The sequence below is a fragment of the Sapajus apella genome, unplaced genomic scaffold (genome assembly GCF_009761245.1).
Source record: "Sapajus apella isolate SASKATOON/1434 unplaced genomic scaffold, GSC_monkey_1.0 scaffold63, whole genome shotgun sequence".
Taxonomy (NCBI): Eukaryota; Metazoa; Chordata; class Mammalia; order Primates; family Cebidae; genus Sapajus; species Sapajus apella.
In genome coordinates, this window is record NW_022437003.1 from 637,068 (window position 1) to 664,467 (window position 27,400).

The 27,400-nt window shown below is 40.7% G+C and overlaps 1 protein-coding gene across 1 annotated transcript in view; it reads left to right on the top strand.

Annotated features, from left to right (window-relative positions):
• Window positions 1–648: 648 nt before the first annotated feature.
• The window catches only part of DCDC2 (doublecortin domain containing 2), a 197,889-nt gene continuing 171,137 nt past the window's right edge, over window positions 649–27,400 (top strand). Inside the window, exons 1-2 of the mRNA XM_032247628.1 lie at window positions 649–1,314; window positions 5,304–5,358. Of these exons, the coding sequence (XP_032103519.1) occupies window positions 1,022–1,314; window positions 5,304–5,358 (348 nt within the window). The 5' untranslated portion in view covers window positions 649–1,021. The remainder of the gene's footprint in view (window positions 1,315–5,303; window positions 5,359–27,400) is intronic.

The window sequence follows — 27,400 nt, forward strand, 5'->3', positions numbered from 1 at the left end:
CTATATATATACATACACACATACATACATGTGTATACATATATAATTTTTTTTGCTGAGACACGGTCTTGCTGTTTCTCCCAGGCTGGAGTGCACTGACAAAATCATAGCTTACTGCAGCCTCGACCTCCTGAGCTCCAGTGATCCTCTTGCCTCAGCCTCTGCTATAGCAGGGTCCACAGGGGCACACCATGCCCACCTACTTTATTTTTATTTTATTTTTTAATTATAGAGACGGGGTCAGGTTGGTCTCAAACTCCTGCCTCAAGCGATCACAGGCGCGTTGTAGAGACGGAGGTTCCCCATTGTTTCCCAGGCTGGTGCAGAGCTCCTGGTCTCAGGCAGTGCTCCCGCATCGGCCTCTCAAAGTACTGGAATTTGCAGGTGTAAGCCACGGAGCCTGGCTTTGCCCCACGTCTCTCTCAATGCGCTTTAGACATTATTTTCCGACAAAAAACAAAACAAACAAACAAAAAAAAAAACTGGGCAATTACAGCCAGGAACTTAATTGCTTTCATTTGGGAGCAAGCAGGAGATTGAGGGGTAAGGATACAAGATGAGGGAAAAGGAAAATTAAGCTGTTTGGAAAGAGTAGCACAGATATGACGTAAGAAATTGGTGTGTGTGTGTGTGTGTGTCCTCCTCTCTCCTTCTGCCCTCACTCGGCGAGCCTGTGGGAAGCCCCCGCGCGGCTCCCGTTCCTGCACCTGCTCCGAGGCGGTCCACCTGGATTCTGCCGGTGGCAGAAGAAGCAGCAGGTGCGGTGCGCACTGCGGACGCTGATTGGTCGTGCGCGCCACGGTGAAAAACTTGAACGTCTACCCCGAGTCCTGCAGCTCCGAGAGTCTCCGCGGGGTGGACGCCCGGCGCACGGCCGTTACTTCTCTTCCACCTGTGGATTCGTCAGTTTCTCGTTCGTTTCAGCAGGCAATCCCGCGCCCTGGGTGCGCTGAGGCCTCCGGGGCAGCGGAGGCGCCACCCCTCAGCGGGCGGGCGGGCGAGCGAGCGGCGAGCGGGGAAGATGAGCGGCAGCGGCGCCAGGTCCAGCCACCTGTCTCAGCCCGTGGTCAAGAGCGTGCTGGTGTACCGCAACGGGGACCCCTTCTTCGCGGGGCGCCGCGTCGTCATCCATGAGAAGAAGGTGTCCAGCTTCGACGTCTTCCTCCAGGAGGTGACTGGCGGCGTGCAGGCGCCCTTCGGGGCGGTCAGGAACATCTACACCCCGCGGACCGGCCACCGCATCCGGAAGCTAGACCAGATCCAGAGCGGGGGCAACTACGTGGCTGGAGGCCAGGAAGCCTTCAAGAAACTCAAGTGAGTCGGTCTCCCCCACCGCCCTCCGTTTCGGGTGCCCGACCGTGTGGGGTCGCTGTGAGGGGACGCAGACCTCTGCCCCACCACGCCTCAGTGGTCGAGGGGCTGTGACTGCTTAGTGTGATTGATGCCTCTGAAAACTCTGGTTGCAGTTGGGGGGCAGGTGTTAGCACTGCGGCTGGAGAAGGAATTTCAGTTGGGTAGCAGTAGGAGCCAACTTAAAATTTGTGTATAAGCAAGAGGAATCTTTTAAAAAACAGTATCCTTGAAAAGGTTAGTGACCAAACTGATACTTTTGCAATTTCTGTTCAGCTTCTTCTTTCCTCTTCCCCCCCGCCCCGCCCCACGCCCGCTTTTTCCCCCTGGAACTCCATCCTTTTAATTGAAATAAACATTTCTTTTAAAAAATCACTTCCAAGTGTTGGACACTATATTGCCAGCAGAGGAGATAATTGCTCTGCATTTCCCATACTGTTTAAATTCTTTCAACTTTTCATTCTACGCAGAATTGACAACACTCACTTTTGTGACCCTGCTCCCACCCACTGCATGTTTGTGCTGTTAGCATAATGCAGGAAGAGTTTATTGGTTGACTGTATGTGTCGACTGTGTCCAGCAATGTGATTAGACCTTCAAGGGCAGGGGTCCTTCTCTCCAGCTCTTGGAAGGGAGCTCACTCACAGTAAGTGTTCAGTGAATCAAGAAACCGTCAACTCTGGGGAACAAAGATGAACAGGACATGACGCCTTGTGTTTAGGAGCTAACATTTTTCATGCAAGGCATAAAGGGATATATGTAATTAGAAACATAAAGTTAGACAGGAATTGCGAGTTGAGAGTTGGTTGGGGTGGGCATTGTCGGACAGGTAGAATTTTATATTCCATTTTTTTACAGCTTTATTGAGATCTATTTCTCACAGCATAAAATCCAACCATTTCAGTTGTTTTCAGTGTATTTAGAGTTGTACAGCCATCGCCACCAACTAATTGTAGTTCATTTCCACCACTCCCACCAAAAAATTTATACCTCCCAATTTCCTCTTTCCCCTGTCATCTGGTAACCACTAATCTATTTTCTGAATCTATGGATTTGTCTATTCTGGACATATCATATAAATGAAATCATACAATATGTGGCCTTTATGCCTGGCTTATTTCACTGACTATAATATTTTCAATGTCAATCCATGTTGTTGCATGCATCAGTACTTCATACTTTTTATTGTTGAATAACATTCCATTATTTGGGTATACCATATTTTATATTAATGCTTACCTATTCATCAGTTGATGTATATTTGGGTTGTTTCACATTTTGGCTATTATGAATAATACATCTGTTAATATTTGTGCACAAGTTTTCATTTCTCTTTTGTGTATACCTAAGAGTGAAATTGCTGGATCATATGGTAACTATATTCCATAATTTAATAGAACATTTTAATTGAAATTCATCTTGGGCCCCAGGATAGCAAAAAGCCTTGACCATAAGTCTAAGCTTATGAATTCATAAGCATTATTGAATTATTAATAATTAAAATTCAGGCCAGGCATGGTGGCTCATGCCTGTAATCCTAGCACTTTGGGAGGCCGAGGTGGGTGGATCACCTGAGGTCAGGAGTTCAAGACCAGTCTGGCCATCATGGTGAAACCCCATCTTAAAAATAAGTAAATAAATAAATAATTAAAATTCAAATAAAGTTTTTTTAACTTCATAGAAATGGTTTTCAAAATATCACTAAAATTCTTGAATATAATCCTTGCTCTCCTGTATTTGTTTAAATTGAGTTCTAGGTATTCTATTATACTTTTTGTTATGTCAGGCATTCTTTTAATGGAAAGGGAGGGATATATTTGGATTTATTTTTCCCTTCCCTGAAGCTTCTTAAGCATGCTTTGTTAAGCTTCATAAAAAAGAGCTAAATGAAACTATGTGCTTAAAAGAAAACCAGGAGACTGAAGACTCAGTTGTTGATTAGCCCTGTGTCTTTGGGCAAGTCACTTGACTCAGCTAGCCAGTTTCCTAATACAGAAAAGGTACATAACGATTTGTACCTCACAGAGCTGTGATAAAAGGTAAATGCTCTGGATGTGAATGTGTTTTGTAAACATCAAAGTGTTATATAAATGTAAGACATCTCCATGACCAGTTTCTTTTGCTACATACTTTATTTTTTATTAAATATTTCCATATAAAGCAATTTCATGGAAATGAAAGTCTGGTTCAGAATCTATGAACAGCTGAAAATTGTAGACTCACTTTTATAATTCATGTTCTTTTGTTTATTTGGTCCTACCAACTCACAAGATTTAAAAAAAAAAAAAGATACAGTTCCACACCAAATAGAAGGTACACTTGAATCTCTAGAAGACATTTGCATGTTATTTTTGCTTTTAGTTCATACACAAAAAAACTGAATTTGCTGTGACAGTGTCCATGGTTAGGTTTCCATGCTGACAGATGACAGTTTTATTTGTGTTAAAGAAGTAGTATCTATGGTTATAATGACAGAAGCCAAGAATACTTGAATGCTGAATATATTTGAAACTTAGCACTTCTAAGTTTATGTATCGAATGGAGCAATTGTCAAAACAAAATAAAGCCCAAATGATATTGAGGATAATTCATGGGCTTCCATTTAGATCCTAAATGATGTTGGGAAAGACAGCAACATCTTTTTCAAACGGAACTGATCAAATTGCAGCTTGAGTTGCTTTCACTTAGATTTTTCTAATATTTTTGAAACATTAACTAAACGTCAGATAGCTATTAAACCTTTATTTTATTTATTTCAAATGTTAGACCATACACTAAAAACCTTTATTTTACAGCAGAGAATTGTAGAGATTATTTTTTCCAAGATGTTCCCTGTGCATTGTTAGAAGTTGACTCTGCACCATTAATCTTGTAGATCTGAAATTACTTTCCTGCACATGACAGAATATTTTGGTATTATTTCAAAAATCAGCCCCTGCAAGGTCCACAAAAGACCCATTTTATTGCTAACACAGAATGTTTGCACTATTTTAAAAATATGACTACTTTTACACAGGGGCAATGTATGATAATTTCTAGAGATCAATTAATTAAATTATATTATCCCAAAAGGCAAACAACAACAATAAAAACATTTCAATAGCCCAAATTAATTCTAACATAAGCTTTTTGGGACAAGTTGGCAATTATAGTAGTTGGGGTAAAGGATTGATCTATCATTATAAATTAAATGTTAGAGTCATACTTTTTAATATTAAAATGTTTATCACATTTTATATTTGAAGCACACTTTAGGGACCACTTGAATTTGGAACCACATCACAGTGATATTATATGTAAAGTGGACAAAGGTATACAATTTTCAGGTTGTGCTTATGTGACAAGCAAAGAATGATCACTAGTTAATGTATAGAGCAAATAGTGATGGAATAATAGGGGTCCCCAGAGGTTAACTAGTCCACCCATCCGTTTCTTAGCTGAACCAGTTACCAAAGTCATCCCACATGACTGAGCTTTTTTTTTTTTAATCATTAAGGTGCTCTCATGGAGAAAATAATTTCTCAGCCTTTCCTAGTTGTTACCCTAATGCATGGTACCAGTACTTCCTTTGACCTAAAGCCTGTGTTTAATGGAACAGTTAAGAAGCTTTGCATATAAGCCTGTCTTTTTAAACATCAAATCTGTAAGAATTAGAAATATATTGTATACAGTAAGCAGCTAATTATTAAGAGGGAAAAATGTTTCCTAACAGATATATGTATTTCTAAGACTTTCCTTCTCTTGAAGTTTAGGGTAGATATAAGTCAGCTCCGGTTGGTGACACTGCAATCAGTTTTTACTATTGTAATTGCTTTTAATTAGTAGCTGTTTGTTTTTGCTTTAAGGTTGAGTGTTTCCTATCAGTTGCTATATTTTTTAATTATTTTTTAAAACAAATTACTGACATAAAGTCTATAAAAGCAACCTGTATTGTTTGTTTGTTTTTTCCCCAGTTACTTGGACATAGGAGAAATCAAGAAAAGACCAATGGAGGTTGTTAATACAGAGGTAATGCAAATATTATTTTGAAGATTCAAATAAATAATAGTTTTTTGTGGTGTGTCTTAGAGATCTGGACAACATTCTACTTTGATGAGTTCTCTAATGTAAAGAAATGGGACATTATATGTTTTAAGGCAAAGGTAATTCTTTCTTTGGATCATTGTCAGAAATGAAAAGACTGAGTAGGTGTCCTAAGATGTGCAGGATATGTCAAGATTAGACACAAAATATTTTTCTCATTTTCTAGCTACATGTTCTCTGATGGAAATCCATGGGAAGGTTCCCTGTCAAGTGAGAAGAGTCTGAGCATTGTTAGATGAATCTTTACCAAAGCTGTATCCTCATCCTAATGTGCCTGTGATAACTTAGTGTTGGAAATAGCCGGGATCACGCCGACTGCTCTGAGGCTTTCAAAGGAGATGAGTAGATTTCATGTTGGACACTTGTGATGTCAGGAAAACACCTGTGTTTTAACTTCTATCAAAGTACACGTTGAGCATAGTTAGTAAAAGCTTATGTGAAGGTTAGAAAAGTTGCTTGTGAAATATTCGGAATACCACGTTCCATATAGCTTCTGAAACCCTGATGGAGTTTTTAGGTATTCTGTAGGATGTATTCTTTAGTTTGTGGGAGGAAAAAAAAGATTAAAAACAAAGTCGAGGCCACAGGCTGAGACAGGGAAAATTGTAGTTAGGTCCAAAAGGGGCCTCTGTTCACCAGTCCAGACAGCCAGTCTTCCCATTCGGACCCCAAATAAACAAGTGCTTCCAATGGGTAAGTTTTGCCAATGAAGAACTGACCAACAGGAAAAGTAATTTTTCTCACTTATAGTCCAGAGCCCCAGAGGGACTCTCCTCAACTCCCACCATTTCCTCTCACATCATGTTTGTGCCTAATAGGTCCCTCTAGAAAAAATATTGCATAAGAAAAAATTCTACTTGTGCTGTGCTTGGAGAAGACGAGGTTATACTCCATATGCAAAGAATCTGTGGAAAGAGATACTTTCTCAGATATCGTTCAACATAATATTTTGGTGTGTATTTTTGATTTTCAGGGCATCAAATTGATTAGTCATGAAAGTGATAGGCTTTGTAACTTAAAGTAGACAAAGGTATACGTTTTTCAGGTTGTGCCCACAATATAGCTCAAGAATGACCACCAGATGATCTGTCTCAAGTAGTAATAAAGGACAGTTTTGTGAATTTGTTCTGGATATGATTCTGTTGAAAGGATACACACCTGTTTAAAGTATGCTGCCTTGCATGAAATTGGTGATGGCACCTGGACTTCTGCAATAGGATTTGAGATGTGTGAATTCCTAAAAAATGTGAGCATGGTATATGCACTCTGGATGCCAGTGTCTTGCTGAAGACATTATCCCTAGTACAAGGCAACAGGTGTGCAATAGATTTATCAAAACTACATTTTTTCTTAAAATATTATCTTTAATAACAGAAACATTCACAAAAACTCCAGTTCATTTAATTGGCTAACTTTTTTTTCCCTCCGGGGACAGAGGCCATGGTTTCTCTTTACTTTGCACTTACGCAGGAGCCAGCATACAAGATCCTTATTTATGGATGCACGTCTTACCTGTGAAAAACCGACGTCCTTTCTCCACGTAAAAGACTGCCTCTCTTTCATCCTGCTTCCTACTACGACTCCCTCCCCCTTACTTCTTTCCACTTGCTGCCGCGCTGTGACCTTTCATTTCTTCTGAGTCCTTACCCACAAACCCTTCTAAAGGAGATGAAAAGAGACAAGTTGAAGGACTTGTGAGATGCAAAGGAGATGGGAAGGTGGTGAGAATCTGCTGGTCCATGCTCTTTCCCGCAGCTCCGTGCACCCACATCCTGCTTTCCCACTCCTTCGCTGGAGTCCTCTCTCCCACGGTGCCCCGCCATCCTAACCTTTCCTCCAGGTCTGGACAAGCAGAGTGTTCACTTTTCACTGCACATGCCCAGACTGGAGACACCTTCCTCCCCAAAGTTCACACCATGACCTTCACCCTTCGAAGTCTACCTTGAGCCAAGAGAGCCCCTACTTTCATTGCCTGAAAGGAAGGTTTTGGGGTTCTTGGCATCTCTAAAGGAACCGGTGAAAGCATTTTTCTTGCGGAAGTATCACTTGGACTGTGGATTCTATGGTATTTTTACTGCTGTTTTAGGTAAAGCCTAAGTAAAAATGAGTTTAGTTGGAATTTACCCTGAGACTATAGTGTGTGTGATTTTTAGTGTGGGAAACTACCTTTCTCTTTCTCACAACGGATTTATAATCAAACTTTTGGAGTTCAACAAGTTGATAAGTTGGAGGATGATCTATGCTCAAACTTTGAGAACAGACTTGGTAGAACACTGGCATTTCACAAAAATTATAGCTCATTAAAAATCTTAGGTGGGGTATTTCCTTTCAACATGAATGTATTGAGAAAAGATTTCACATCTTGTTAAGTGCTGTTGAGGACCAACATTCTTTGGAGTATGACGATCTATAAAGGAAGATCAATAGGGAATTATTTTTGAATAATTTGGATTTAGAACATGAATACTCCATGAAATTGGAGGGTTAAGAGTCATTTCAAGGGGAAGTTTCAGTGCCGGGGTAGCACAAAAATATTCAAAAATGTGTCATTATGAGGGATGAGTAAAATAACTTTTTTGCTAACATGGGAGGCATTTCCCTCAAATCTGAGGTAATTTCAAAGAGTTTGATTTTCAGTGATGAGCCTGTATAATAAAAGCCACCACCCCAATATACACAATTCAGTTTTTCTGGTTGCCTAAAACATACTAATTCTGATTATTCCAAGTGCATTTTCAGGGAAAGACCTTTGCATTTCACTGGGATCATGTAGAGTGTGTGGCACTGGGTCCTACCCACTGTGGCTGGGACACCCTTTCAGTGAGTGCTGGGAGTTATTCCTTCTCTTTTCACAGAGCAGCTCACCCAAGACCATGGTACAATCTGAAGTTCTTATGTAGTTAATAATTTAGACAAGATGGCACCTGCTTACTGACCGCAAGTCATGGTAACTAGAATGTGCATGTCACCTTGACATTGGAAATTCTTTTGTGGTTTGTGTCACTGCTTGCTTGTTCCATGAGGCTCATCTTTGAAGAGACACTGAAGGGACAGCCAGTGCTATTCGGCTTCCTGTTTACGGCCTCCTCATGGGGTCAGGGAAAGGCAGAACTGTAGTGGACCTAACCCAAAAGAAGCATAGGGTCCTATCTGGTGAACACTTTGCAGAGCAGGAAGTAATGGGTGGAGGCAGGGGGAATAAAGAGAGAGAAGAAGAAAGAAAGAGGAATAAGGTGACTCGGGTTGTTTGTACCTACCGCGGAGTCAGGGTCCCCCAGAGCAGCCTATTCCTGTCTCTCCACACACAGGTCCTGCTTTTACTGGTATCTGAATACACAGATCTCCTCGATTGCCCTTGTACTCTTTTTTCTGCTCCTCAGTATTTTGTTTAGCTATATTTTCGTTTTTCTTCCCACGTTCCCTGCGTCTTTGGTGGATTTCATGAAGATGATTCTCTTAGCTTCTGGCCTTGGTAACTCAGCTCCTTGTATTTATGACCTCTCAATCCTGTCTTTGCTTCCTCCTCTTTCTCCTCTCAGTCCAGTTGCACGTCTCATCCTGTCTTCCGTGTTCTAAGCTGATTCACTGGCTCCTTTCTTTCCTTTTCACCTTAAGCTGCCCGTGGGAGTCCTCTGTCCCTATGCAGTGGGGACCTCTGGTTCTGCATGTGTGATGCCTTTACCAGCACTTACTGTTGCCCCTACCCTTTTGCTTTACTGAATGTGATTTCTGCGTCCTTTCTTCTTGTTTCTCTACCTTGTCCTCTTTGCTTCCATGTTATTGAATGCCAACTCAATGCAGTTGGCAGAGTGAGCAAAACGAACAAGACATGCGTGACCTCTCACCTCCAGGAATTTATAGTTTTGTGGAAAAGACAGATGAACATCTCTAGTACCACATACTAAGTGATGCAATTTAGTATGTGGTACGAGAGATGTTGAACCAAAGTTTGCGTTGAGCCATCTAGTTCAAGTGCCTCTGGCTTTGTCGTGTTGCAGCAAAGCCATTTGTGGATGCCTCTAATGGAAGCGTCCTTCCGCTTTGACCTGGCATTGTAGATCTCACTGTTCGTTCCTGTGCCTCATGTCTCATCCGTGTCGTGAGTCTTTCAAATAATGACATTCTTTTTTCCATAACCATCCAAGGTGGAATTAATGACATTCTTAAATAGATATTTAGAATACAAATCTGTTTTACCGTGTGAGGGGTTTTGGTGCACATTACACAGAGGGGAGGAGGAGGCACCTGACTTCGGAGCACTTATGGTGGGCTGGGAATTGTGCTAGGCACTAGGCATAAAATGGATACTTCACTGCTCTTGCTCTTTAGGGAGTTCAGCGTGTAGGAGAAAAGACAGAGAAGAAAACCAGCTGTGATTACCTAGTGGCAGGTGGCTGTGCTGGAGGTGTGCTCAGAGGACCGAGCGAGTAATGGCTGGATTAGGGTTGTGGGTCAGCCACTTTGAAATGGTTTAAAATATAATAGACTCTTTCATTTTTTGTCTTATGTCTCTTAGACCTTCTTTTAGTTTTGAGAAGGTCTCTTTATACAATTTGATTAAGAGGGCATTATTTAATACTTATATCTGTAAAAGAGTCAAAAATCAGTCTGTAGAAGAAAGAGTGAAAATCAGCTTGGATGGAAAAGGGAAAAAGGTCACCTTGCTACTAACCAGGTTAGAGGATAGACACATTTAAAGCCAACTGTAAAAGTAACAGGAAACATTGTTTCTCCCGTGGTGGCACAGGGCTGTCAAATGCCACAAGGATCTCCTGTTGGAGTGATTATTGCTTTCTTACTGCTGATGCTCTCAGACTGACTTTGTTAGTCCCATCTTTTACTGACGTCTTTACTGGTTAAACTTCCTGTACCTCATACAAAACCTGGCTAATCCCTGATTCTTTCACTTTCACCTGAAAAACAGAAACCAATCTAAAACTGATCTCTGTTTCCCTTAGCTCTTCAGAATCCTGCAGTGAGACCCCAAACCCTAGAAACCTACAAACCCTCCTGCCTCTTTCTCACTGTCATTTTGTAGATTAAGTATTGGCACTTGCTACACCAAGTCCACATGTCTAATTTTGTCAGACAGCAGGCTTGTTCCTGTTAGGCTTCTGATTAGGATTTCACGTACGTGTCAGAGTTGTGTATTAGATTGTAGTCTCTAGGAGGTCTGCTGATCCTGCATAGTACTCACCATACTCAAGGCTGGGAATTGCTTAAATTTGCCATGATTTTGATGTTCCTTACGGGTCAATTTAGGTAGATGTCCATTTGCCTTGCACATGCCTGGTCATTCTGATTTTCACATAATGGGTAGACGTCTCAAGTAATTTAAAAGCCTTTACTGCCACCATCTATTTAGATTTTGTTTCAGGGGTAAACTTAGTTGTAGTTAAATCTTTGTTTGATGCATTTATCACCCCCGTGGGATAATTTGCAGCTATACTGAATGAATGCTATTCACGCAACAAATATAGCCATTCTTCACTATACTCAGTCTGGGGATTGGTTCCAGTACCCCCTGAGGATACCAAAATCCAAGGATTCTCGAGTCTTTACATAAAATATCATCGTATTTGCGTATAACCTATGCACATCCGCCCTATACTCTAAATCATCTCTAGGTTACTAATAATAACTACTACAATGTAAATGCTTTGTAAATAGCTGTTATACTATGTTGTTTTTATGTCACTTAAAAATGTTAAGTTTTTCTTCTTTTTCTTTCTTCTTGGTCTGTGGTTGGTTGAATCTGTGGGTGCAGAACTCATGCATATGGAGGGCCAACTATGTTTAATGTGTGCCTGTTATGTGCCAGGCACTGTGGTTGTTAGCCGGGAACTAAGCTCTTGGTTGCTGTCCATGGAGCTTACTAATCTTTAGCCTTCCTGCTGTGGTATCCCTTGATTTTAACTCTACCAATGTTGGTCTTTTTTGTAGAACATGGTATAAGGCAGATTTCTTTGATTCAAGAGCTATATTTTGGGGGCTAAATAGCTTTTCAACTTTATTATTGATAATGAGTCAGAGTATAATGGCACTAATTTTTGAAGAGTAATAAACACTTAATTCCTGGTAAGTATTTCCTGTTTTCCTAAAGTTACAAACACCTAGTCTACTCATTGTAACCTGAATAATAGCTGGGGCTGTCCCTGTCTTTTGATCAGGATAAATAGGCTTGACTCTCCATTGCTTAGTCTTTTTTTCCCAAGATTTCTGAGAATTCCACAGGTATTATTATCTCATGCCCACCTCTTCTTCTGAGTTTCCGCTTCTGAAGTATTGGTTGAGTTATGGATTCTCTTGTTCCCTTACAGTTTGTGTCTCTTTAAGGCCCCATCTACCCAGCGATGAAATCCTTTCACTGATGGCCACAAGAATACCCCACTCATACAAGTTGGTGTGTGGTAATTATTTTTTATTTTTTATTTTTTTTGAGACAGAGTCTCACTCTGTTACCCAGGCTGGAGTGCAATGGTGCGATCTCAACTCACTGCAACCTCCACCTCCCATTTTAAGTGATTCTCCATGCCTCAGTTTCCCCAGTATCTGGGATTACAGGTGCCTGTCACCACACCTGGCTAAATTTGTATTTTTAGTAGAGACGGGGTTTGTCATATTGGCAAGGCTGGTCTTGAACTCTCTACCTCAGGTGATCCACACACCTGAGCCTCCCAAAGTGCAGGGATTATAAGGCATGAGCCAGCATGCCTGGCCTATGTGGTGTGAAATTTATCAGTGGTTTATAGAGTGGATTTTGTAAGTCATGTAGGAGTGTCAACAACTCTAAATGATGTTATACTTCACCATTCTTAAGAATATTTTGTCTTATGTGCCAATTCAGGCTCCAGCCCGAGACTATGCTTTTTGATGACTTCTTTCTTTTTTCCTTCCTCCTGTTTCTGTGAATTCATGTTCTCAGGGTCAGCAGTAAAAATAATTTTTTTTTTTTTTTTGAGACAGAGTCTTTCTCTGTCACCCAGGCTGGAGTGCAGTGGCGCAATCTTGGCTCACTTCAATCTCTACCTCCCAGGTTCAAACAATTCTCATGCCTCAGCCTCCCTAGTAGTTGGGACTACAGGTGTGTGCCACCATGCCTGGCTCCTTTTTGTATGATTAGTAGAGATTGGGTTTCACCATGTTGGCCAGGCTGGTCTCAAACTCCTGACCTCTGATCTGTCTGCTGGCCTCTGTCTGCCTGGCCTCCCAAAGTCCTGGGATCACAGGCATGAGCCACCATGCACAGCCTCAAAGTGTAGATAACTTTTACTCCCTTCTCCACATTTATATTTTTACAAAAATCAGTAGTCTGTTTTGGGTTTCCCCTTTTTTGATCAGTTCTTCCTCATCTGCTACTGATATCGATCAGTAACCCTCAATAACCAGTCACAAGAGAAATACAGGCAAAAGAGAGAGTAGAAGGTCAGGCTCACCCGACTGAACGGAGTCTATCGGTGAATAAGTGTGCTATCTGGACTTCAGAGAAATGCTGCCCCAAAGGTAAGACCACAGTGAAAATCTTCTCAGAGGCTGGCAGCCTCCTTCTTGGATAAGCCATCCTACTGAATCCTCTTGAGTACATTGAGGTAGCTGTATTCTCTTACGGAAAACTTGGATCAACCTTGTTCTTCTTAGTGGGGTGGAGAATTTTAGGAGTACCAGGAGAGGAAGAGAGAAAGGAAGAGTTTGAAACTGCAAAACTTGGCCTTGCTGAAAAGTTTGTGGGAACCCAGGTTGTGCTTCATGTCGTTTCCTCAGGTGAATGTCCTTCAGGTTTTGATTATCATTATTAAAACTTCACATCTCAGTTTAATCATCAGGCATAATCTCTAATGAAGCATCCTATAAGATTTCCTTCTTAAAGTCTTTGGTTGAGAATGGGATTCTAGACATTAAATTGATTCTAGACATTAATTCGGATTCCAGGCATTAATTATTAACCTTACTGCAGGGAAGGCATGGTGATTATGTGGCTTAACTCACTAACCTTTAGCTTGGAAATTCTGAGACCCCAGAGGCTTCAAAGAGGAAACTATCAAAGAGGCAGTCTCCTAAATATTTATTTCTTTAACTTGAGGAAAACTTTCCGGACTGTGTTAACTTGAGGATCACTTTCCAGATTAGTCAGGTTTACTAATTTATTGAAGAATCAAAGAAAATAAAAGCCACTTTTGTAAATTCTTCCAACAATATTGAAGCCCCTCCCCAAGCTTTTATTTTATACCTTTCCCTGACTACTCTCTAGGTGCTACATAAGAAGCATTCTTTTAAGGAAAGCCGGTTCACATCAGTAACCATGGTGGTTCCAAAATATTCATGACCTTACCAAGGTTTTCTGTAAAAGAACAGCTGCTGTATTTCATTTCTCTTTCGCACTTCCTTGTTTTACCCTTTTGTCAGTACTGAGCTGTGTGTATGGATCTGTATGGATGTGTGCATGTGTGTTTGAACAACACTGAGAAAGACAGAAGTGTATCTGTCAACTAGTGAAATAGCAGCCTAATGAAAAACATCTATCAATAACCCCCAATCAGTTCTGATCAAAAGCTAAAAGATTGGTGGTTTTACTTTAGCCTTTAACATGTATCATGGCGTTTGTTCCAAATTTCTTGCATCCTCTTTTTGGCATTTAGGCATGGTTTTAGAAGCTTAATATCTGTGAAATTAGAAGATATGCATATTATAGCATGTATAGTTTTTTATTTATAGTAATAAGCTGTTCTAAGCAAAGAGAAATTTAATAAACTTTTAGAAAATAATTATTAACCATTTTAAAAATAGGAAAAGTAATAAAATGTTAAATTACTAAATATGTATAAAATACCACTTGCTTTTCTTCTGCCTGACTTATTTAATTTAGCGTAATGTTCTCCAGGCTCATTCACATTTTTGCAAATGACAGAGTTTCTTTTGTTTTTATGGCTGAATAGCAATGAAGCTCACATGTGGAATCTAAAAAGTAAAACTCATAGAAGAGAAAAGAATGGTGGTTACTGGGGCTTGGGGTGAGGACAGGGTGGGGAATAGGGAGATGTTTGCGAAAGGGTACAAAGTTTCAGTTTGACAGAAGGGATAGTTCTGGAGCTCTAGTGCATAGCGTGTTGATTATAATTAATAATAATGTATATGTGAAAATTGCTAAATGAGTTTTTAAATGTTCCTACTACAAAAAAGTGACACATATGTGAGGCGATGGATATGTTACCTAGCTTGATTTAATCACCCCACACTGTGCTATATATCAAAACATGATATTGTACTCCATAAATACATACAATTTTTGTCAATTAAAAATAAATAAAAATACCACTTAGTTGAAGTATCAAACTATTCTCAAAAAACTTTTCATTTAAATTCTGACCAAAATAAGATTCTTTTGGCAATGGAACAGCAACACCTATTGAAGTGAGAGGAGCTTACTTTTCTTGCATCGCGTGGGATTCGGGAATATAGAAGATGAAACTTCAGGACTGTGTACTACAATGCATGATCTGAAGTTCTGCCAAGGTGTATCAAGCTTTTGGTTCATGGTGGTTTAGATTCTTGTGCACTTGCTAGAAAATGAATATTTAGATTCATATTTCAGGATAATTATTAGAATGAGCTCATTGAGTTTTCTAAAGTCCGAGGAACTCTTCTTGATGAGCGTATATTTCCATAGGGTGTAAATAGTAGGAAAATGTGACTCAGTAAATAGCAACAGCTAACCAGGATGACAAATAAATTATGTTCAGCTTTTTATTGAATGCTGCTCATGTATGATTTTACATTTTCTCAAGAATATTTACCAACAGCCAGGCAGTGGATGGACTACATTCTAGGCCTACAGATATAAAAAGACTCATCTGCCAATCAGCAATGACGAGGTAATTGTAGGAGGATTCTGTAAAGAGTTTTAAAAGATAAGATACATGAAAAAGAGCAAATCTATTGGAATGTAATGTCAGAGATTATTAATCCAAGGGAAAAAACGTATTTATTTAGACCCAACTAATAATTGGCTTCAATACCTACAAAGAGTATGGTAATCAGCCCTCTGCATCATAGCTGGGTAACAAAATGGGGGTAAAAAATTAAGGTATTGTGTGAACACTGGCAAATTTAAGTCAGTTTGAAAGAAAACCCCTTTTTTTTTTCCATTGGAGAAGACTACTAAAAACTTACTGAAAGAGAAAGAGAGATATCTTCGTTCTGTCTATTTTAAATAGAAATACATTCCTCTGACTTGCACATTTCAATCGTATGCCAAGATGGTAGAGGTGAATTGAGGTTTATTTAAATTTTAAAATGCGCTCTAATCTAAGGTTTTCTGGGTCAGAGCTTTCCTGCAGAAGCCCAGAAGGAGCACTGCTCAGCTGCCACACTCCACAGAGGAGTGAGTAGTGGGAAAAGACAGCTGGGGTGACTGGCAGCAATCCGTGTTGACACCGCCTGTCACAATTTCTCCTTTCAGAGTTCTTCCATGCAAATAAACATGTGATGCTGTGATTTGCTGGTACTTACGGTCAGAATAAAAAAAAAAAAAAAAGTAACAGCCAGGCACAGTGGCTCATGCCTTTAAATCCTAGCACTTTGGAAGGACAAGGCAGGTGGATCATGAGGTCAGGAGATTGAGACCATCCTGGCTAACACGGTGAAACCCTGTCTCTACTAAAAATACAAAAAAATTAGCTGGGTGTGGTAGTGGGCGCCTGTAGTCCCAGCTACTTGGGAGGCTGAGGCAGGAGAATTGCTTGAACCCGGGAGGCAGAGGTTGCAATGAGCCGAGGTCGCGCAACTGCACTCCAGCCTGGGTGAGATTCTGTCTCAAAAAAAAAAAAGAAAAGTAACATAATTTGAAGTAACACTGTAAAAGTAAAGGGTGTGAGGAATATTCCTGTGCTGCTGTGTGGTTTTCATATTTAGAACTGAAGGCAGCATAGTACCCTGGACAGACATAGCAGCCATCTAAAGAGATGTTTTAATTTCCCCCCACCAGTTATGGGGCCAGCAAAGATGCATTAAAGGAATAAGGGAAGTGAAGCCCAAAGGAATCAGTAATAAGAAACCAGTACAGGAAGTCATCTCTGAGGATACTTTCACATTTGATTGGATACAGAAACTTGTTGGGGTAAATGCTTTAAATTTTATTTCTCTTTAGTTTAGAACAAATTGTGTGTGTGTGTGTGTGCGTGCGTGCGTGCGCACGCACACACATGCACCCTCTTACATATCTAATTGTTGGGGAAGTATTTTTGGATTGTGAGAAACTGTTTCAAAGATCTAGAGTAGCCAGCAATAAATCTTTGGATTTGGCGGGGCGCGGTGGCTCACGCCTATAATCCCAGCACTTTGGGAGGCTGAGGCGGGTGGATCACGAGGTCAAGAGATTGAGACCATCCTGGCCAACACGGTGAGACCCCATCTCTACCAAAAATACAAAAATTAGCTGGGCATGGTGGTGCACGCCTGTAGTCCCAGCTACTCAGGAGGCTGAGGCAGGAGCATTGCCTGAACCCAGGAGGTGGAGGTTGCAGTAAGCCGAGATCACGCCACTGCACTCCAGCCTGGGTAACAAGAGCGAAACTCTGTCTCAAAAAAAAAAAAAAAAAAAAAAAAATCTTTGGATTTTTCCTGAAGGGGTAGTTGGACTTGGGCTTGAAACCCACGGGCCTCTTAGATCTACTAGGCCCCTGGCCCCAGACTGTTCCCTATAGAGCCAGCTGTCCTCTTAAGTGTGGTACAGGTTAAGGCCTGTGGGAAAGTATATATGTAATTCAGCCTACATCTATCACTGAACTCAGAAGACAGCTAAAAAGGTCCATGTCTTGAAAATAGGAGGCTAATAGTCCTATCTTCATGTGTAAAATAAAATAAGTTTCAGTATATTTCAAAACGGATGGATGGAGGTATTTTTTTTAAAAAAGTAGGTCTGTATCTGCGCTTGGTTGATTTCAGCAGGAAGTATGCAGGTAGTGTGCCCCAGTGTCTAGCTTGGTCAACAATGAAAATTCCCATAGATCATTGTGAAAGACTCCTTTATAAGCAGCCAGCCAGATCAAGCTGAGATGTCATCCCATGATTACATAGTTTGGATGTTTGGTTTGTGGAAATAAGATTGATTTCAGCCCACCTGTTAGCTGGGGGCAGAACTTTAAGTGGTGAAGGATTGTGGGAGAGAGATAAAAAAATTGACCTGGTTTATTTACAGTGTCTAATGTTTAACCTGGAACAGTCTCTCTAGGAAATTTCAAATGGCAATCTCTGCTGCTTTGTATCTTTTTCTCCTTTCTAGCTGTATTTTTGAGTTTCAAAGATCTGTGAACCTCTGTGGCCATCTTTGCTATTTCAAATTATACAGCTGTGTGTAACTAGGCTGCCAACTTATAGAAATTTTTAGAAAATGGCTGGATGTGGTGGCTCATGCCTGTAATCCCAGCACTTTGGGAGGCTGAGGCAGGTGGATCATTTGAGGTCAGGAGTTCAAGACCAGCCTGGCCAACATGGTGAAAACCCATCTCTACTAAAAATGCAAAAATTAGCTGGGCATAGTGGCATGTGCCTGTAATCCCAGCTACTAGGGAGGCTGAGGCAGGAGAATCGCTTGAGCCCAGGAAGTGGAGATTGTGGTGAGCCGAGATCCTGCTGCCATGGAACTCTGGTCTGAGTGACAGAGTGAGACCCTGTATAAAAAAAAAAAAAAGAAATTTTTAGGAAATAAGTCGTCTAATATTATTCAAGTTGCATTTTGTTAATTAAATTCTAAGTGATAAAACTCCGTATTCATGGCTTGTTTTATTAGAAATGAGTGGATAACTAGATTTCCAGTATTACAAATTTTGCATTAGCTGGTATTAAATCTTCCATGCTGGCTTTTAAAAGCTGGATTAAAAAAGATTAGAAATGTCAACTAAAATATTCTATAGCAAATAAATTCTTTTAGTGTAGCTTTTGCAAATGTATAGCTTGTTTCACATGAAGGCTCTTGACTAATATTTAATTTAGTCAAATAGTATATGAAAATTGGATTAAAGTGCCCTTCTTTTAGCCGATACTTCTAATCAGATTGCTATTCCCTTGTGTTATTTCTATTATAATTATTTTTATGAATAATATTAACTTTGACTTTCCTCACCTATTAGTCTATCTAAATGTGTCTACACAAACACATATATAATGCAATCCAAGCAATGTAATTGTTTACTGGGAATTTTCAGCAGCTTTACTTAGTGATTCTTTTATTTATTCCTAAACTCTATCCCTCTCCCTTGCTTCACCAATTCATTTCCTTATGTATAATCATATTCAAATAATCATTCTCCATCTCTTTAGGAATTCCCTTTGCTCTCTCTATCTTATAGCATCAAGTTAGTGGAGCTGTATACATCAAATTTGGTGTCAAGGGGACCCGGCCAACACTTACTATAAATATATGTATTCATAGATAATCTTGGTTATATGGCCACATTTTAGCATGTAGCAATGTGAGTTTAGCTGGTGTGTCCCAGGCACCATGTAATTACTCTGAGTACACAGACAGAATTATAAGATCATAATGGCTCTCTCCCAGTACTCCATCTAAGTGATCCTAAAGGATTAGAAAGATGGTTTTGTTGGTAGAAACTGGAGAGCAGGAGTCGCAGATGAATTTCTCTATGGTCTCTGCTATTATTTTGAGCCTCCTTTCATGTGGAAGGGTTTGGAGCCCAAGGGAATGACACTAATCACAAATTTATGGCTCTTATGTTATGGTGGGAAAAAATTAACATCACAAATTATTTCATCAAAAAAATGATTTGAGCACCAGTTTATGTGCCAGGCATGAGGTTTGTTGGATTTGCAATGGTGAGGAAACCAGACAAGGCAAGCTTTCCTGAAGCTGGCTGTGTAGTGGAGAAGATGGGTCCGTACACAACCCATCCTAAGTGTGCTGTAGGGGAGGATACGGGGCACAGGTTGCTGGAGGGACGGCTACCCTAAGCCAGGGGAATCCTCGGGAGATTCCTGGATACATTGTGACCTAAAGGAAGTGAGTATGTTCACCAGGCAAACAGAAGGAGGAAGAGCATTACAGGCAAAGGAGATGGTGTGTGTGAACATCTGCAGATGAGAGAGCACAGGGCACATGTGACAAACATACACGTGCTGTTTGGCTGAAGCGTGGGAAGAGGTTGGGATCGAAGGATGGGGATAGAACTGTGTGAGAGACAAGGCAGGGGAGGTAGAAAGGCACCAACACCAAGCGTTTTAAAAAGGAATTCAAACTTTTTCCCAAAACCAACCGAAAGCTGCTGGGCACGGTGGCTTACGCCTGTTATCCCAACGTTTTCTGAGGCCGAGGTGGGCAGAATCACCTGAGGTTAGGAGTTCAAGACCAGCCTGGCCAACATGGTGAAACCCATCTCTACTAAAAATATAAAAATTAGCCATGCATGGTGATGGGTGCCTGTAATCCCAGCTACTTGGGAGGCTGAGTCAGAAGAATCACTTGAACCTGGGAGGCAGAGATTGCAATGAGCTGGGATTGCACCATTGCACTCCAGCCCAGGTGACAGGAGTGAAACTTGGTCTCAAAATAAATAAATAAAACCAAGCAAAAGCTATTGAAGGATTTCATCAGGCAACTGACACAATGACTCGTGTTGCTACAGCAAAGTTGGAAGCCAGGCAACCATATGGTGGGGTAAATGTGCCACTCATGATGGGAGAGGCTGTGGAGATGGTGGAAGGATCAGATTTGAGAAACACAATTTAGCAATTGAGTGGCTGTGGGGTAGTGAAGAAAGACTAGCTGGATGATTTTTGAGTTTCTGGCCTGGACTACTGGATAGATGGCATTCGCTTTCATGAAGACAGGGGATACAGGTTTTTTTGTTTTTTGTTTTTTTTAGTAACAGTGACAGGCAGAGATATTTGAAGCATTAACTTTGAATATTGAGCCAGCTTAAATGTTAAAAGATACATCAAACTGGAACTCCCTGTGAGTATGTGTGCATGCACACTCGTGTCTGTATGTATTTCTTTAAGATGTGTTTAGTGTTGTTCTAAGTACTTTACAAAGATGATATAATTTAATCCTTACAACAACCTTATGAAGTAGGGATTGCTATTCTGATTTTACATGGGAGTAAATTGATGCAGACATGTTTTTCAAGAGCTCGCAGACGAGGGACTGCATTTTCATATATTGTGCGTTAGTGCAGAGTGAAGCATTTCCTACAGAATTAATGCAGTTTAATTAAAAGATGATCATTCAGTATCTTTTTACGCTTGAAAAGGTGTTTGTGGGGGTGACGTGTTTAAAAAAGTTTTCATACCTTGATTTAGTGATGATAAGAAGGAGAAAATATATAAGGAAGACCAAAGAATCAGGAAGTGAATCCAGAAAAGTCATAAAATATTCTTTTAATTAACTTAATAGTCTTTTTTTTTTGAGACAGAGTCTCGCTCTATGGCCCAGGCTGCAGGGCAGTGGCACAATCTCGGCTCACTGCAACCTCCATCTCCCAGCTTTAAGCGATTCTCTTGCCTCAGCCTCCCAAGTAGCTGGTATTACAGACACTCGTCACCACACCTGGCTAATTTTTTAAAATATATTTTTATGGTAGAGACGGGGTTTCATCACTCTGGCCAGGATGATCTTGAACTCCTGACCTCAAGTGATTTGCCCACCTTGGCCTCCCAGAGTGCTGGGAGTATAGGCAAAAGCCACCATGCCCAGCCCTTAATACTCTTCTTTAACAAGTCATCATTAGTCACAAAATACTGCCTGGGATTATTTTAGTTGTATTCTCTATTGACATTTTTTCTCTTTTGGCTTTGTAAATATTCCCTACAGGACAGGATATTTATGTTGAATGTTTCCAATACAGTGCTTGAAAAGGCTTTGGCATATCTGCTTATAAAAAGGCTCCCATAGGAAACCAGAAATATTTTTACACGGAAATTTACTACAGAGTGTGGAGAGATTAGAGACAGATACACAGAGCCAAGAATCACTGAAAGCATTTTAAAAAAGTTTTTACTGTGCTACTGTCAAAGGACCATTTGGTTTCTTTAGCTATTTTTTTTTCCAGATGTTTTGAGCAACACCAAGTTACTAAGCAGAAAAAAGCAACTTAGGGGATTGGAGGAAGTTAATAGGGAAGAGCATCATGTGTCGGAGACAAGCTGCTTTTCTCCCCAAGATCTCAAGGCGCCAGTTACTTGATCTCTATGAGCTTCGTGTTCCTTATCTAAAATGTGGAAATAGTAACTACTATCTTAAAAAAATATATTGTGAGGCTTAGAAACATATAGGTATGAGTTTGGCTCCTAGCACTGTACCTGATCCATATTTAGAACTCGGTAAATGGAAACTATGCCAGGTTGTTGCTGATGCTGCATGAATTGAATAGCTCATAAGTGAAATAAGACTGGGTTCACTTCTTGAAGACTGGGTATTTGGAAAAAGAAAAAAAAAAGGAAGGCAGGCATCTCTGATATTATATTGGCTGCTTTATCAGGCTTTGACTGAAAGGAGAAAATGCAAATGTACATGAAATGTAAATGCTTGATCAGCCACAAGTCTGTCTACAGGTGCTATGTGTTACTTATCGTGACTTCTGAATGAGGTAATCATAGAGTGGACGTTTGATAAATAGTTGAGATCATTATTATATCAATACATGAAAAGGAAAATAGTTCAGCAAATGAAATAGCACATAATACTGTATATTTCTATGTGTGACTGGATCTCGGAATTGTACTTCAAATATTCAGGGTTTGCATAATTTCACAAATACTGAGATACAGAGAGAATGAAAATACACATGCACATGTGAATTAGTCAAGAGTTTTCCTTTTTTTTTTTTTTTTTAATTTTTTCCCAATTAAGCTGGAAGCAATAGCCAAGAGTTTTCCTTGCAATAAGTGGGGGGAAAAAAGACGTCTCTGTCTCATTTTTGAAAAAGAGCAGAAAAAGAATTTTTGAAAATATATTCATTATCCTTTAAAATCTCTGATGGGGCTGGAGAACTAAGTTGGGAGAATGAGCATCCAGAAAATCAAGACAGCCGGATCCCAGATGACAGTATGCCACAGGACCAAGCCATTAAAGATGGTCCTGACACCACCGGTGAACAGTGGAGACATTCAGAGTTTCAGACGACTGCCCCCAACTTTCAATAGTAGATATTGCAAATACTTCCTCTAGAACCTGGACTTGGTTGCTGTTGATGGCATGTTTGTACCTTCTTTGCTCTGTGAGACCATGAGTACTGACTTAAAAGCCCTGGGTGGAACTACTGGGCCAAGCTGGGTGACATGGTTTGGCTGTGTCCACACCCAAATCTCCAATCGTAATCCTCATAATCCTCACGTGTGGAGGGTGGGACCAGGTGGGAGATTGGATCATGGGGGCAGTTTTCCCCAGAGAGCTAATGGTTTTTTTTCCCTGCTCTTACAAACTCTCTCCTGCCACCATGTGAAGAAGGTCCTTGCCTGCTTTCCCTTCTGCCATGATAGTAAGTTTCCTGAGTCCTCCCAGCCAAGCAGAGCTGTGAGTTAACTAAACCTCCTTTGTTTACAAATCACCGAGTCTTGGGTATTATCTTTACAGCAGTGTGAAAACTGATGAATACAGTGGGCTTGGCTGCAAAATGCTGACAAAGTGAGTGTCTGCCCATTTTACCTTCTGTGGGTGGTGGTGGGATCTGCTTCCCTGCCAGACTCATACGGTTGGAATTCTATTCAAATAGAAAATGCATTCAGATGCTGGAAAGCCAAAATATGCCAAATACTTACTATACACCCTTTAATGGTCCAATAACCACATATCTTTTGTTTCTGCCAAAATTAATGCTGCTAATTCTAATGCTTTTTTTTTTTTTTTTTCTTTAACAGAGCCTCGCTCTGTCACCCAGGCTGGAGTACAGTGGCATGATCTTGGCACACTGCAACTTCTACCTCCTGGGTTCAAGCGATTCTCCTCCCTTAGCCTCCTGAATAGCTGGGACTACAGGCATGTGCCACTACGCCCAGCTAATATTTGTATTTTTAGTAGAGATGGGGTTTCACCATATTGGCCAGGCTGGTCTCAAATTCCTGAGCTTGTGATTCGCCCACTTCAGCCTCCCAAAGTGTAGGGATTATAAGCATGAGCCACCTTGCCCAGCCAATGCTTTTGAAAATATACTCCTTCTCTTCAGAAGGAGGTAACCTAAAGTCTCCTTAGTTATCTATCACATCCTGACTCACTTCCCACGGGCACATTTCCCTGGTGAATGGCTTTGTCCTCTTTGAAAAGACTGTGAAGAAGACACAAAGTAGTTATTGGCGATATTATTGTAGGATCCTTCGGCAAAGTACCAGGCCTCCCCTTCAAGTTTGGGGGCAGTCAGTTCTGGTAATTGACTGTGGGGTTGAGATGACTGATAGTTTAAATCAGGCCACTATTTACATGGTCTAGCTGTTGTTTGCTACACAAATCAAGAAGAGTGTTGTACAAGTCTTAATCTTGGAGATCTCAATCATTTAGTTACTATCATAAAATCTATTCATTGGGGTAACCTGTGGCGGCTCTGCCTGCCTTGTCTCTGGAGAGTAAGTGCTGCTCCTCTTCTTCCGCCGCCCCAGGATTCTGATACATCACTGAAACCGGAAAGCCCACTTCAAATGCAGCATCTTCCACCTGAATATCCGGTCTAGGGAGAACGGCTATTAGAGCACTTCAGAGTTACTGGAGCAACATTCCTCACCAATGTGTTTCTCAAGGCCTTGTTGAAGGGAGTGTGTTTGGGATCCTCACTTGAGTCATATAAAGATTAGTGGGTGGAGTGCTCATGACAAAACTACTCCGCAATTTCTGTTTGCTTTAGTCTTTGGATCCCTTTGTAAGTTACTTGTTTACTGTAAACAGTAAGTATCTTAGGCTTTGCAGGCCATATAGTCACAGTGGTAACTATTCAGCTCTCCTCTGGTGCAGTGAAAGCAGCTATTGATGACATGTGAGTGAATGGGTGTGACTGTGTTCTAATAAAACTTTATTGGTAAACAGAAGATAGACAGAATTTGGCCCAAAGTTATAGTTTACCAACCTCTGCTTTGAATTACCTTGAAGAAAATTTGGCATCTTAACCTTATTTAATGAGGGCCACTGCGAAGTCCTGGTTTTAGTCAACTAACTAAGCAAAACTTCAGAGCTATCCAAGATAGCATATTGTGTCCAGAATTTCCAGTAAGTATAAGCATGATAATAAAGAGGAATACTTTTGTTTTTCTTTTGGTTGGACTCTCTATGTGCAACATTCAGAAGAGAATGATACTTTGTCCAGTGCTAGTTCCAACGAGTTTCCAGTGAAGGCATTATCAGGGACTATGGAATTATTTAAAAACAGATTCCGTTCATCATGCTTCAGAGTTAATGTACTCCAATTAGCAATAACCACAAACCAGAAGCTGGTTTTGTTTGCAAGGGCTATCTTCCCTGCTGTTTCCTTGACTTTCCTCCTATGTTCCATCTCCTCTCTTCACTTCCCACTGTCCATTCCAGTTTGGAGAGTCATTGAAACCTTCCTTATTCTCACTGCTTCGTTCGTCATGCCTATCATTTATACACCTAAGTATTTCTGAAATTCACCCACTTCCACCACCTCTGCCTCTATCATAACCCAAGCGACTGTATACTTTGCCTGATTTGCCTCAGTAGTCTCCTACTCTGTCCCCTTGTACCCATTCTGGGTTTTTTTTGTTTTTTTTTTTTGAGACAGAGTCTTGCTTTGTCACCCAGGATGGAGTGCAGTGACAGGATCTTGGCTCACTGTAACCTCCGCCGCCTGGGTTCAAGCAATTCTCCTGTCTCAGCCCCCGAAGTAGCTGGGACTGCAGGTGCACACCACCATGCCTGGCTAATTTTTGTGTTTTTAATAGAGACAGGGTTTCACCATATTGGTCGGGTTGGTCTCAAACTCCTGACCTCAGGTGATCCATCTGCCTTAGCCTCCCAAAGTGCAGGGATTACAGACGTGAGCCACCATGCCCAGCCCTCATTCTACTTTTGCATTCTGTTTTATGTTTTATTTCATCCAGGATATGGAAACACTAATCTGATCCTGTTACCATTGTGTTTAAAACTTGTCAGTGACTTCCCATTACTCTTAGCATCAAGACAAATGCCTTAACTTAGCCTGTAAAACTTTACATCAATTTTTTTAGACTTCAGGTCATGAATCTTTAGTACATTGAAAATCAGTTTGGTTAGTTGCCACAAACAATATGCAGAACATAAAACAGAAGATATCAGATTGCCCTATAGATAGCAAAGAGAAGTACTGTTTTGTGAAACTGTGATTTTGGTTGTGTGTGTGTGTCTGTATGTGAACTGGATTGCAACCTAAGATGTATTTCTTACTTTGAGTTCTGGTTAATAGAAGTCTGAAACATACTGCCCTGTGTGTTCTGGGGTCTTCATACCTTGCTGTCTTTTCTCTGACCCTGCACCGTCTTTCAAGAAGTGGAGTCTATTTTTTTTTCTCTGGGATCCTGGATGGGACTTTGGACTACTTGGAAGAATAAAATGCAATAGAAGAGACAGGGCTTGACTCCTGGCCTTTCTTCTGTCCACAGAGTCCCCTTGCCACCTCTTATCTTTGGGCCTTTGCAGAGGGCTGTTCTCTTGAGTTTGGAGCATTCTCCTTCATTCTTCTTTTTGCCTTTTTTGCTCATATTTACTTACCCCAGCTCAAGTGTCATTTCCTCAGGGAAGTCTTGACTGATTTTTCTAACTAGGTCAGTCTTCCATTATTGACGTACGTCGGGCCTTTCTCCCTTGTAGCACTTGTTACAGCTGAGTTTTACCTTTGTGGGGCTGCATAGCTGAAGTCTGTCTAGGTCTCCTCCTAGACTGTAAACTCCAAGAGGTCAGGTACCATGCCTGTTTATACTCGTCTTTGTACCAGCCCAGCATCAAGCACAGTATCTTGTGCACAGAAGTGTGTGTGTGTGTGTGTGTGTGTGTGTGTGTGTGTGTGTGTGTGTGTAGTTAAGGGATAGTAACCTTGCTGTTTTCCTGGAATATGAAAATGGCTGTAATGAGTTTTTGCTTTAAATACTACTGTTTCTTTATGTTTTAAATTGTTTCAATTTTTTTTAAAAAGCAAACTGTTTCAATTATTAAGGCTACATATAAATCACTTCAAAATTTAGTAGCCTTATTCTGTGCGTGGATCCTCTATGTCAGAAATTTGGGGAGGGTGCAGCGGAGATGGCTGCTCCCTGCTTCACGATACCTGGAGCCTTAGCTGGAGACCTAAAAGCTGCACGCTGGAGTCATCTGAGGGCTGTTGTATACACACGAGTGGTGACTCATGTGGCTGTCAACTGGGCCCTGGTTCCTCCTCTTCACCTGCCTTTTCCATGTGGTCTCTTCTTGTGGGCTAGATTTTCCTTCCTCACAGAATGGTAGTAGAGTTCCAAGCTGGAAGCAGGAAGAAAGGGTGAGAGAGAGAGAGAGAGAAAGAGAGAGAGCGAGCCCAAAAGATGCTTGGACACCATGAAGCAACACTCCTGTTGCATTCTATTCTTCTAGGCAGTCCGAAGTCCTGTCCAGGTTTTTGGGGAGGGGAAATAGATTCTGTCTCTTGATGGGCAGTGGCAAGATTATAAAAATGAATGTGAGCTAGAATACTGCTGTTTTTGAAAAACACAGTCTCCCACACTGGGAATGTATTTCAATTACAATTCATTTAGATATATGGTTATTGCATTCCTTCAGATACCAATATAGTTGATGGTTACTTTGTGAATTGCACACAAGCTCTCTTCCATTCCAAATCTCTTATTTTTTAGCCTCCTAAAATGAAGAACTGATTTTTCACCTAATTGCTTTCAGAATTAAGTACACTTAAAAAATAGTTGTGCAACATATTAACTCCAATCTGTAAATAATTTCTCCTTCTTGGTTTTCTGGTTGCTGAGGAAGCACCATTTTCTTTTGGAAATTTTTTCT